The 12,774-nt window shown below is 50.9% G+C and overlaps 2 protein-coding genes across 5 annotated transcripts in view; one reads left to right on the plus strand and one right to left on the minus strand.

Moving 5' to 3' along the window:
- MRM3 (mitochondrial rRNA methyltransferase 3) overlaps nucleotides 1–12,774 on the plus strand; it is a 31,515-nt gene that overhangs the window by 5,342 nt on the left and 13,399 nt on the right. Inside the window, exons 4-6 of one of the 4 annotated variants that reach the window (XM_087440680.1) lie at nucleotides 177–670; nucleotides 2,098–2,190; nucleotides 4,546–10,830. In XM_087440680.1, coding sequence (XP_087296806.1) covers nucleotides 177–670; nucleotides 2,098–2,148 — 545 coding nt within the window. In that variant the 3' untranslated portion in view covers nucleotides 2,149–2,190; nucleotides 4,546–10,830. Of the gene's footprint in view, nucleotides 1–176; nucleotides 1,004–2,097; nucleotides 2,191–4,545; nucleotides 10,831–12,774 lie in introns of those variants that run through there. The other 3 variants (XM_087440681.1, XM_087440682.1, XM_004433333.3) reach the window with 3 other exon arrangements.
- Nucleotides 7,187–12,774, minus strand: part of NXN (nucleoredoxin) — a 145,151-nt gene continuing 139,563 nt past the window's right edge. The window contains exons 7-8 of the mRNA XM_014789723.2: nucleotides 11,889–12,013; nucleotides 7,187–8,820 (exon numbers count right to left, since the gene is read on the minus strand). Coding sequence (XP_014645209.2) covers nucleotides 8,638–8,820; nucleotides 11,889–12,013 — 308 coding nt within the window. The 3' untranslated portion in view covers nucleotides 7,187–8,637. The remainder of the gene's footprint in view (nucleotides 8,821–11,888; nucleotides 12,014–12,774) is intronic.

Consider the following 12,774-nt stretch of genomic DNA (forward strand, 5'->3'; position numbering starts at 1 on the left):
AGTCCCTTCGCTGGACACTGCCGTAATTGGGGAGGCAGAGGTCCCAGCTACCAAGAAGGTTACAATAGGACATTGTTTGTTTTATCTCCTGATCCAGAATTAATCTGATTTACTCTGAAGTCCCCTCATCTGGGAAGGTTTGTAATCTTAATTGGATCCTGTCTTTTATTTTCTAGGCTGTGTGGATGCCTGGGAGCCCAAAGTGCTGCGGGCAGGTATGGGTGCACATTTCCAGGTGCCCATCATCAACAATCTGGACTGGGAAACAGTGCCCAACTACCTGCCCACTGACACCCGGGTCTATGTAGCTGACAACTGTGGTCTTTATGCCCAGGCCCGAAGGTCTGATAAAGCCAGTGACCATGGCTGGGTATGTGACCGACAGCTCTTGAAGGGTCACAAGTATGAGGAGGAGGTGGATCTAGAAACTGAAGCCAGTAACGGCTGGCTCCCTGAACTTGAGGTCCAGAGTTATGATTTGGACTGGACAGAGGCACCGGCAGCTGTGGTGATAGGTGGGGAGACCCACGGCGTGAGCCTGGAGTCCCTGCAGTTGGCCGAGAACACTGGAGGCAAGAGGCTGCTGATCCCTGTTGTGCCTGGTGTGGACAGCCTAAACTCGGCCATGGCTGCAAGCATTCTGCTCTTTGAAGGGAAAAGACAACTGCGGGTAAGGGGAGAACACTGGAGCAGGGACAGGAGTTACCACTGAGAGGGGACGTGGCAGGCAGTCCTCGGTTTGAGGTTGTCTCCAGCTCCTCCTACATTGTTAGGAGGCTGGCAGAGGTGGTAACTGGCTTCCCAGGCCATATTCAGGAGGTAGGAGGTAGGCGTGATGCTATTATATGGTTATTGGAAAAATAAGAATTTCCATGAATTTCTGCTTATCTTCAAAAATAACAAAGGTCAAAATTCTGAGATCTCCTATCTCCCCACCAATTTTTAAATTTATTTATATATGTATATTTTATGTGTGTGACAACATAAATAGATGATCCACGTGGCTCTCTCTCTCTGTTTTTAAAAGTTGTCCACCATGGAGATTTTTGTGCCCAGAAGGTTCCTGAAGGCATCATCTTGGGCAGGGAAGACCATTCCCTCCACTAGCTGGTGGGTGTTTTGCAGTCATCAAGCACTGGGTATAGGCCAGGCGCAGTCACTCGTTTCTGATCATTGGTCAGTGGAAAATAAACTCCTGTGAAGTGCAGACCAGCAGATTACACCAAAAAGTTTTATTTCAGTGTGCTCAGTGGGTCTCAATGCCTGTCTTTTCGTCTTTGGCCTGGTGATGAAGATGTTGCTAAGAGATTAATGACTCAGGAAGCTAAAGGCTACAGGCGATGGCATTCAGTAACTAGCTGTTCTTTCAGCTTGCCTCTGTCAGTCTCTGCAATTGTTCGTTCAGGCCTTGACTTAAATAGCTTCTGTTTATATATAACATGATTTTTTTCTCCATTTCTGGTGAAACAGCTGGTAGAAATAGCTTAACTCATTAGGTGGTGGTATACCTTCTTAGCGCCTCTGCAGATAACTTTTTGAGGACTCTGTTCGGAAAAGGAGGAAACAGTTTTAAAATCTTCAGCTTAACTCTGTATCTGTCGGGAAGGCTGTACCCTTTTCACTACCTTCCTGCTGTTAGTCCTGCTTTAATTTTTTTTTTTTTAATTTTTATTTATTTATTTTCCCCCAAAGCCCCAATAGATAGTTGTATGTCATAGCTGCACACCCTTCTAGTTGCTGTATGTGGGACACGGCCTCAGCATGGCCAGAGAAGTGGTGTGTCGGTGCACACCCGGGATCCGAACCCAGGCCGCCAGCAGCGGAGCGCGCGCACCCAACCGCTAAGCCACGGGGCCGGCCCTAGTCCTGCTTTAAATAACACTTTTGGTTAAAGGTAATGACTTGAGTTACTTATTTACATTATTTGCTCCTCCTGCATAGAGGAAGAGAGTTGTTTAGGAAAATGCCAGTGTTCTTGATGCTGTGTGAATAGAGGGCTCCTGCAAGGGAGAGAGGCTGAGGTTCTGAGGGTGAGAGCTTGGGGCCCTTGGACCCCTAACACTGCAGCAAGACCCTGTTCTTCTCTTGAACCCCCAGGGGACCAGGGCAGGCTGGATCCTAACTCACCAGGTGCCAGCCGGGATGTAGCCAGGGACATGAGGACAAGTGCAGATGGTCGTCACTGTGTTTGTAAGTCACTGTGGGAAGGAGGTGGGTGGGACTGGAGTAAGGGACTTAGTTCAAGCAGAGCTTTTGTAACCAGAGTTTGGCTGGAGTTGAGGACAGTGACGCCCGCAGTTCTACCACATCCTTTCTGTACAGCGGCTCCTGGAGTGGTTGGGATTCCTTGGGAGCGCTTCAGCTGCTCATTCCAGGGAGATCCAGTGAGTTGCCAGCATGCCCAAGAGAAACCATGGCCCTCCTTCATTTCCCCTTGGCTTCCCCAGCTCCCTAGTAAAACATTCTCGAGAGAGAACCAGAAGATCAAGCATGACTCATGCCCCAAGTGGCAGGGATTGCTTTGACATGTTTGAGGGGAGAGGTTTTTGCAGGAACAATCTCTTTGGTTGGCTATGCTGTCCTAGGCTGATCGGCCAGAACAGCTGCTCTGGTGCCCCACTCTGGTCTGGGCCTGCCCAGGGTCCTGCACAAATGTCTGAAGCAAGTGGCCCATGTTCTTGAGACCTTCCACCTCGTGTCAGCTTTTAGAAAGTAGAAGAGCCCACGTAGGCTGCGGCCTAGTCCACCAGCTTCACAGAGCCATAATGTGTGTCACACCAGCTGGCTAAATCTGGGAGGCAGCGCAGAGAACTGTACCACTCGAGTCTATTGACATTCAGTCTCTCAACACCTTGGAGAAGTGCTAAAGAAACAAGTTACTAAAAGGAAGCTTGTGCTTTTCCAGCATGAAACCAATCTCCTGGGATTTTTGTCCCTAGGTTATTGTTCCTGCTGATTTTTGTTACAAAATAAAAATCAGTGAAAGAATAACAAACCCTATACTTTGTCCCTGTTTTAGAAAAACAAAGCAATGCAAAACAGTATACCTGGCCAGTAATTCTAAGCCTATTTTGTCATCCTGAGTGTAAGAAGAAAAAGAAATTTACATCCCATTGACTTTATAGTTAATGGCTTATATACCATGCCTTGTGAGTTCCTTTTGTATTTTTGTGGGTATAATTTAGCAGAGGGGAGGGCAGATTTTCCTTTCTTGAAGACTACAGGGGAAGCAAGTGGTGGTGAAGTTCTTGTATGATGAGTGATATTGGAAAATCACTATCTTGAATTCTTCTCAATTTTGAGGCCAACATTTGTTCTGTCACCATTTCCCCAGGAAATAGGAATAAAAACTGAGAAGTATATGACAAGCAAAACACCACTTGGCTGAAAGAGAAGCTTTCAGAAGGTTGGCCAGGCTGGCCCTTGCCTTTGTGTTGAGTGTAGCTGTAATAAGATTTCTGCCACAAGGCGGCAGCCACGCCTCAAAACCACTCCCAACTCGGAAGGGAGGGTGAGGATTTCTCCTGGATTTAAGTTGTTGAAAAAGAGGATGGAGTCACATCTCCCTCCACCGCAGAGGGCATTTTACAAGCCATTTGTGCTCAGACGTGCTGAAGCTGGAGACCCCTCCACATTGTCACTCATTCTTTCGGCAGAATGTAAGGTATAGGAGGATATTGGACCGAAAACTAAGAAAATGGACATAAATGGGAAGTGGCTGCAGCAGGAAAAATTAGCACATTTCCCTTTGAATGGAGCCTCTGGAAAAGCATCTCTGGGCAAATGCTGATGTCCCCATGGACCTGGAACCCACGCTGAGAACTCACTGCCTCGTCCTTGGCTTGGAGCTTAAGGGCTGGAGGAGCTGAAACCTCCCCTTCCCCCAGTCACAGCTGCTGGCTCCTGGTTAGAATTGCAGTCATTAAGGCCCAGAGGATAAACAGACCTCTGGGGACTGTTTTCCACCAGTTTCACCAGGGACCTTCTACCACTTGCCTCCGAGTTAATAGCAACACCAGATGTCACCTCCATCCAAGCTGAGCTGATTTTAGCTCCACTTCTGTCATTCTGCCACACAAAGACCCCAGAAACAGCACTTCACCCAGGTTCTGGGGCTAGTGCTAAAAACCAGCAGCTGCCTTGCAGGCCCAGAGCTCCACTCTTGGCCAGGCCACATCTGCCCTCCTGCAGGAGCAGACCTGATTGGCTCACCTTTTAAAATGTTTTTTTTTAAAGGAAACACTCATGTAGACACCTTTAAACTCCAAGATCATAATCATATTTTCTCGATTTTCATCAATGAATGCACAAAGGTAATAAGCTAGAAGCCAACTTAATGGATGAGCTGACTTATTGCTCTGGGTGACTTAGTCTCTGAACTAGGCAACCACCTTCCATTGGAGCAGCTGAGATAGCAGCTGCAGGATGAGTCCTTGCTGAAAGCCTCAGGAAGCCAGGGCTGATGCTCAAAGGTCAGGTATGACTGACAAATCAGAATACATTACAGATGGTATCAGTTCTGTTCTTATTACATTTGTTTTGTAGGGAAGAGCTGCTTTTTTCAGTTGAAGCCTCATAGTTGGAGAGGGCCATCACCAACGCTGCTGCTTCCTCAAAATGCAAGAAAGGAACAAAGGTTGAAGAGGAGACATGGCTGCAGCAGGGTCTGGCCTCCCAGCCTCCCTTGCACCTGTGATGGAATTGAGGGCACATACTGACCACAAGCCAGCAGAGGGGCTCTGGATTGGTTGGATACTCCCATATCCTCTGATGTCCAAAGCAGATTTATTTTTTTGGCCCTGGGTCCTAAGATCATGCCTCCCTCCTGTATCCTAGTTCTAGCCTGTGTGGGCCTGAGCACCCAGGAATCCAGACTTGAGGCTGGCTCACTGGCCTATAGGCCTGGGGACAGAGGCTTTCGTAAGTTGGCACATTATTTAATGGAAATCCAGCAGTCCCTCAGAACAAGTCCTACCCAACTCTAAACACATTTCCTGGCTTAGGAAGTTTTCCAAGACGCCAAGGGGGTGAGACATACTTAATGCCTTAAAAACGAAGCATATTTACTTCATGCTTTCACATGTACAGTGTACCTAGAACATCCTATTGTCATATTTTCCTACATAGAAGGCGTTTTTTTCCTGGAAAATATTTCACCCTTTGCACATGCAGCATTAGCACCATTCGTCCCCAAAGAATTTTCCCTTGAGCAGCCTGCTTGGAGGAAAGCAGGGGGTGCTCCTGTCCCTGTGGTCCCTTTGGTATCAGCAGAGGGATGTAGGCTAAGTGCTCACTTCAGCACAGCTGCTTGAGGGCCAACTTGAAAGAGCCTCCTGAGCTCCCGTCCTCTGGGTTGGTCCTCAGCTCAGAGCAGCACCCGAGAGAAGCTGCAGAGGGCGCTGCTGAACCGCCCCACAATCTGGAAAGCAGTCGTGTTCAGGTCCTACGGGGCAAGCATGGGGCTGCCCAGGCTGGCCAGGGGAAGCGACAGTGAACAGAATGCGTGCACGCCGCGCCTGCGTGACTAGAGGGGCCTGGACCAGACACTCCCACTACAGTTTCAAGTGTACAGCGTGTCCACACGTGTCCACGCACACACGCGTGTGGTGTTCTCCCTAAGGTGACAGTGTGACACCATATTAGATCCAGTTGATCTGTTCCTGGACCCTATCCTGCCCTGGCTTTACAGTATTGCAGAATTCAGTTTGTTGTGCTGGAACAAGGCAGCAGGAGAGAACAACTTCTGATTGTCTCTAATTAGGCAACAGGAAAAAACAAAGTCTGGCTGAAAATTACCAATTGAACCTTGGCTGATGCCAAAAAAGCAGTGCTGGCTCCCATTGATTTCAAGGACACTTGGTGGGAGGGATGGCAGTAGGCCACCTCATCCTGGAGAGGAAGCTGGTTTTCAGTCGCCCTCTGGCACTTGCAGCTGCCACTGTAATACCAATCCCGAACACACACCCTTTTTCTTAAGCAGATCTTTATTGTTGGGGACAGGTAAAAAATCCCACATTTCTTGTAAAATGGGTGGAATTGGATCTGGAAACCATTGTGGTGAACACAAATCTGGAACCACAGGGTGGCATTTTTACAGCCACCGTCCTGCCTCATCCTGCAGGGCATGGTTTCCCTTGCTGCTGGCGGAAGCCCTTGAATGTGTCACAGCTGGTGTTTTAACCTGCTTCCAATTAGCAACAGGAATTTTAAGGTATTTTGGAGCTGCTTAGTGGAAATTAAGAAACCACCCACTTTGTCTGCATTGATAACCCTTAAGATCTCATGCTGTGGAGACAGGGATTTTGCACTGGCAAAGGATCCTCCCACAGTGTCGTCACCCCCCCCCCCCCCCCCGTTAAGTTGCCACTATGTAGACCTAAAGCACCTTTTTAGTAAACCTCCCCACTCAACCCACACACCCACTCTAAAAGACGAATTCTGGCTCGTCTCCAGTTGACTTAGTGGCAGGTAGTGCAGTCAGTCCTGTACGGGTCCTAGAAGGATCACAGATGACCTCATTTTTCTGCTGCAGTGACTTGGAGTGACTCCTCACGGGACTTGGTTCCTTCTGGCCCAGAAGATAGGTAGCTGCTGAGAGAAACCACCTTTCCTCCAAGGCCATCACAACAGAGGGCACTGACAGAAATCTTGCCCATCTTCCAAACGAGGGTGACCTTGCCTCCCCACCCACGCCACCCCCCAAAGGGAGACACTGGTAGGGTTCCCAAAGAAGCCCCCCAGTCCAAGGATGGAGCTAGGTTTGTGGGTCTCCAACTACTGCCCCATTCTTCACAGGGCAATAGTGAACCTGTGCATGGTTCCTTGTGTTTCTCCAGCTGGCTTCAGGCTTCAGAGCACTTGCTCCCCAGTAAGGAAGGAAATGAGCACGAGTGTCCACAAAGATGTCTGTGATCTGAGAATCCACCCCACAAGGGCAAGTCAGACCAGAAGAGATGGCACCCAGAGCTCCAGCAAGGGTCTGCCTCTAGAGCATCCCGGCGTCTGGAGGCTTTGACAGGTGTCCATGTTAGGTCTGGGCGTTCTTGAAAATTCTGAAACATAGCTACCAGGTATCCAGTGAAAGTCAAGAGAAGCTCACATGTCCCACTCCCCACTGCCCACCCCCCAAGAGAGCACAGCACCACAAGCAAAAAGATTTTTGTTATGAAGGACAGGAAAGGCCAAGTGGTTGATAACGTCCAGAGATGCCTGCTTTATTTCTTACTAGGTGATTGATTGCATTTCAGGCTGGTGACATCAAGTAACAGTCTAATTACCAACTACTGTTGTACCTCTGAACTACAAATCAACAATCCAATTCAGCAAGGAGCAACGGTGTTGACAGCTAATTGCGGGGCTGGGTTTTCCAAATAAGTGGTCTTGACTGGCAGAGTGCTGTGAGTGGAGCCAAGGGTAAGGCCTGGGATTGTTTTAAATTCCATGACACCTGATTGAGATAGGCTAAAACCCTGCGAATCTCTAGGCCGAAGCCCTCCATCCCAAATTGTAAGTACACAGCTGTTGTTATTTTCCTTTTTGTGGTCAGTTCAACCCAAATAAGGAGCTGACCTACCTGAGCCTAGCAAAGTGGATGCAAGGCCTACTCTTCGTTGACATGTCCTCGCCCTCCTTCCCACCCTAGGGCACAGCTCTTTCTGCAGGTTCTTAGCAAAAAGCTAGGCTTCTGGTCTCTCTTTCTCTCTTTAGTGCTGCTTTGAAGAGGGAATGACAGAGGTAACCAAAGTTGGGCACAGGCACCTCAGCAGAGCTCCCACTGCCCCAGGCCCGGAGCTGAGCCGAGTTAGAGGTCTGCGCTGGTGAGGTGGTGCTCCTCTGTGCTCCTCTAAGAAGGCAGGGCCGAGCGCATCTTCTTGGGAAGATGTCCAAGGGAGAGAATTTATCAACAAAATTCCACAAAAGTAGGTGCTGTTCATATGAGAAGAAACTTGGAGAAGGTCAAGATCAAGGGAGAGAGAGAGATTAGGAAAGAATGAGAAGCTCCTGTCACATGGTAGGAGTTCAGTAAAAGTAAGCAATTACTATATAAATCATCACCGCAGCTACTCTTTTTCTCACCAGAAAAGAACACAAGCTTCCTTTGCGAGCTGGAGATCCCCTGCCCAAGAACCGACTGACAAGCTGGTGTTTCTCCCTCAGACCGACACAGACTAAGTCACTAGGAAAGGATGTTCTCACCAGCACTCTAAGCGAGGCCTAAGGAGGCCGCAGCCCTTTCCCTGCCCCACCTGCATGTACGTGTCACTGAGCTGTCTCATGAGCCCGAGCCCCAGTGCACTGTCCCTTCATGCTTACTTGGCAGGAGAACACCTTGGCAGATACTTCACCAAGAGCTAGTGACTGACTGATGCAGTCCCAGTTCTGGCTGGGTTACGCCAGCCCCGTGAATCCCAAGCAAGAGTCTCCAAACACGGTGGGTTCTGCTGCTGCTGACAGGATGCGCACCCTAAGGTGCTAGCTGAGGACTTAATGCAGAAAACAAGGCACCACAGAGAGGTTGGACACTTGAGTTGTGTGATTCAGAACACGCTGGAAAAGTCCAAGGGCGAAGGGAAGGAAGGGGAGGAGGAGGAGGGGAAGACTGAGTTTTAAATAACGTCTCATGAGGCTGGAGCTCCACTAGATGGGCTCTGGTTTGAGCTTTTCTGCTAGGAAGTCATTCACAAAGGCCTCCACAATGGCAGGGGTGATCTCTTCCACGTCCATCACGTACTTGGCCCGGGCTGACATGTCCAGGATGGTGAGCAAAGGGGCAGCCTCGGGCAGGTTGGTATAATCTCGCAGGGAGTCAGTCATGTCATCCTGGAAGTCACCAGAAGGGAGGGAGAACCAGTAAGTTTTTAAGAAAGAGAGTAGAGTTCCCCGGGCCCAGGTTCCCCAGATGGCATGGACTGGAACCACTCCATCATCCTGAAGAGCGGGACCCCTCCAGGAAAAATGGGCTCTCAGAACAGGGAGCAGTGGACCCTGCCCTGCCTTGTCCCTGCCAGGGAGGGGGAGACTGGTTCACAGATTCTCTCTCTGTATCACCCCAAACCACCATCTTTCTTTATTAGCATGAAAGCAACTTGAACATGTCCTCTGCTTTGTAAAAATGTGATGTCCTTTGATTATGTACTTTTGCAATCAACTCTCAATCGTTTGCAGCCCCACTGTGGATTATCTGAAGCCAATCTGGACTTCAACTCTGGAACATTTTCAAACAGAAACAGCTCACTGCCCCACCTCCACCCCTGGGTGTTAGCGGGGCCGGAGCTGCACAGCCAGTTCAGAAGACAGGGCTAGTGAAGTACTGCTGAGGTTTAACGGTTCACTGTATTTATCTGAGAAGGAAGCTGGCACTTGATCATCCATCCATTCCCAGCGACTGGCCAGGTGAATTTCCCTACTATCAGATGTAGCCTTACTAAGTCTAAAGGCAAACACAGAAATCCAAAGACAAGGAGAAAGATTTGTAAGGGAGCAACCATTTGAGATCACCTTTTATGCTGTTGACCCTCATTCAGTAGATAACAGAAAACGGACTCTACATACCCATCCCAGGGTCGTCTCGCTATGAAATGCACAATATTCTAATTGCAATGACAAGAGCGGCCTGAGTTGCCCTGCAGAGGAAGGGCGTGGGGTGTTCCTGGCCTTAACTGCTGGCAAGCAGGAGGCATAAAATTTACAGTTCACCAGTTTCTAAGACAAAAAACATTCCTTTCTCAAAGGGCAAATCTTGAGGAAGATTATTAGTGATCGTCTCCCCCCACCCCCCTGAAACAGCACACACTTCCCAGCAATGCTGGGTGATTCAACTTCTCTGGCTCTGTTCACCCGATTCAGGCCCTCCGTGTGGGTTAATAAACAATCTTCATGATAAACAGAGGGAAGACACCTGGACAAATACCGTACATCGAATTCCCATTAGAAGCCCTAGGCCAAGCCAAGAGCTACACTGTGTCCCCTCCCCTCTCCTCTGAAAAAACCACAGGGAGATGTATTTTAATGTCTATTAAGGCTTCAGAAGGGATGACAGAAGGGATGACTTCTGCCTGCCAGAGCAGACAGAATCAAGACAAACAAGGGATCCCCATTAGCCCTGGATGGAATGTGAGAGGGCCCGAGTCCTGGTCTCAGAGACACTCAGTCAATGCCTGATGTTCCAGCACCCTGTGCCCACCCTCCTTCCATGTTGCCTTGCTTCTGAGCACAAGGATAGAGAACTGGCCCAAGAGAGCTACCAGGGCCAGGAGCCCAGGTGAAGTGCACAGGAAGGATGGGGCAGTGAATGACCCTGGCTCCAGTCAACGTCCTGGTCCAGGCATCCTTCCCTCTAGGCCTGGGCCGGTCCGTCTGCCGGACCACATGGACAGAAGGAGTGAGAACACTGCTTCTGGAGTCACACTGACCTCATGTTCACTCCTCTCTCTGCCACCTACTTAACGTGTGACTTTGCAAGTCAGGTCTCCAAGCCCAGGTCTCCTCCCCTGTAAGATGGATTTAATAACAGCTCACATGGGGCCACGTGAGGCGTAAGAGCCAGCCAGCACTCACCCTCTCGGAGCCTGGCTCTCCTCCTCTGTGGAGCGGTAATGATTCACATTACCGGAGAGGTGAGGAGCAAGTGGGGTCTTGCAGGTGAAGCACTTGGCTTGGTGCCTAGTATCTAGAAAACCTGCAAATGCTCCTTTCCGCCACATTTCTAAAGCAGTTACTGGAGCTTTCCAGCCCCGACCCCTGCCCCCGGCTCAGCCCTTTCTGTTCTGCACCCCTCTTTTCTCTCAGAGCCATTCGAAAGGGTTAGTGTTTAATAAATTCCGAGCAGCCTCCGCGTGTGCTTTGTGTGGAGCGGACTTGTGTAGCCTCAAGGCAGGGCCCTGTGAACCTGCTTTGTTCCCTCTACCCCGGGGCTGAGCAGGGTGATTCAGCCGCCTGTGAGGGGCCCCGCAGGGCTTAGCAGGGGTGTCTATTGAGGGGGTGATGAATGGGTGGCTCAGGGTGTCTGGCCACCACTGCCTCTCCTGGGACTGAAACGCAGCGTGAAATGAGCACAAGGCTCTGGCCAACGGAGGTACAGATGGGTGGAGGAGGGAAGGGGGACTTCAAAAAGTGTCTGTCAATAACCGGCTTATGGCGGGTGCCGGGGTGGGTGGGAGGCAGTGGAGCATGCGTGGAGGATGGCTCCTGGGGGTGGGGACCGAGGTAGGGCATCTGTGCCGACCGCGGCCATCTTGCAGAGATTTCCACATCGCAGTATGGAGGCTCCTACACCTTTGGGGAGCCAGACGCCTGCTGCAGATGGCTCGCTTGAAGGGCCCTGAGAAGAGGCCCCTGCTAGGTCCAGGCCAGCTGGAGGCCTTCAAGGGACAGGCCTGGGGTGAAAGAGTTGGCATGTCAGCAGTTTCCAACCTCAGCACTCTCTCGGACTGGCTGGGTAACTGCAGGTCGCAGCTGTGGCCCCCAGCCGGGATCCCTGTAATGGGAACAGCCCATCTCCAGGCTGGTACGAGGGGACTAACCACGCAGACACTTTGCAAAGCATCAAGGGCCTGGTTTGGACCTAGCCCAGAGGGAGTAAGTGCTGTCACGATCTTTGTGGCTGCCACTGTCCCTAGAGCCTTGTTGGGAGATGGGCATGCCGGGGCTCTGTCCCGGGAGGGCATCCTGCTGCTCTTAGGCTGCTGAGTGAGAAAGACGGGAAAAGAAAGTAGCAGGGGCAGGAAATGGTTTTCTGTGCCTGATGACACACCTTTTCATGCCGCATTTGTCTGTGGGCTCTCCCAGAAGCACCATCACCCCAGACCCTGGGGCCCCTTCAGACATCCCCAAGGCCTCTCACTTGTGTTCTAAAAGTCAGTCAGTTGAGCCACCCCAGAGACACTCACCTCTCCCGCCACAAAGAACAGGAGCGGTGCCTCTTCCTCTTTGGCTTTGTACTTGGCGATGATCTTCTCGGCTATTGGCTGGATCAGCTGCTTGGCCGCCTCGGACTCCCCATCATCCTCAGAATCTGTGATGGGGAGAGAAAGACACAGGGACACACTGGCTTCTCAGACAGATGGAGTGGTGCCCCTGAGGGAGCCTAGGTCTAGGGCCTGAAACGCCCATCTGGGCAGCCCCTGAATGGAACAAGAGCTTCCCCTGGGACACAGGCCTCGCCTCCTGGGTGCACGAGGGTGGGTCCCCGTGTGCACATTTGCGTGCTCCCACAGCGCTCTTCTGCACCGTGCTCTCCAAGAACAACTCACCTCACTGAGTAGCACTAATGCCCCGGGCACACATGATCCTTTTCACTGAATTCTTCACAGACCTGCCTTGGAAGCTGAGCTTCCCTTAAGCCAGGACCTGAGATCCCCGGTAGTATTTCTGTCAATCACAGAATGAGAGGCCATGACCTCAGATCTCTTGACTTCCTAATGAAAATGGCAGAACCCGGGGCGGTGGTGGTGGGGGGACGGACACGGTTGTCAGGACTGTGGTCCCGTCAGCAGCTTTGGTGGCAGTGGGGAGGCACCAGGGCCACTGGAATGCCAACTTCACAGCTGTCAGCCGGCCTCACCTGGGAGGGGATAGGCTGACTGCATGGGAGGACACCTGACCAGGCTCCCCAGGGTCACCTTTAGGCACTTCTCCCCTCCAGTGAAAACAGCAGCGGGGAGCAGCCACACACAGGGTCCTAGGGCTCACTCCTGCTGAGCCCTGTAACCGAGGGCAAGAGCAGCATCCCCAAGGGGCAAAGCAGGGGGAGGGGAGAGCAGAAGATTTTCACCC

Source organism: Ceratotherium simum, chromosome 16 (assembly GCF_057802395.1).
Source record: "Ceratotherium simum simum isolate JZ-2026a chromosome 16, ASM5780239v1, whole genome shotgun sequence".
Taxonomy (NCBI): Eukaryota; Metazoa; Chordata; class Mammalia; order Perissodactyla; family Rhinocerotidae; genus Ceratotherium; species Ceratotherium simum.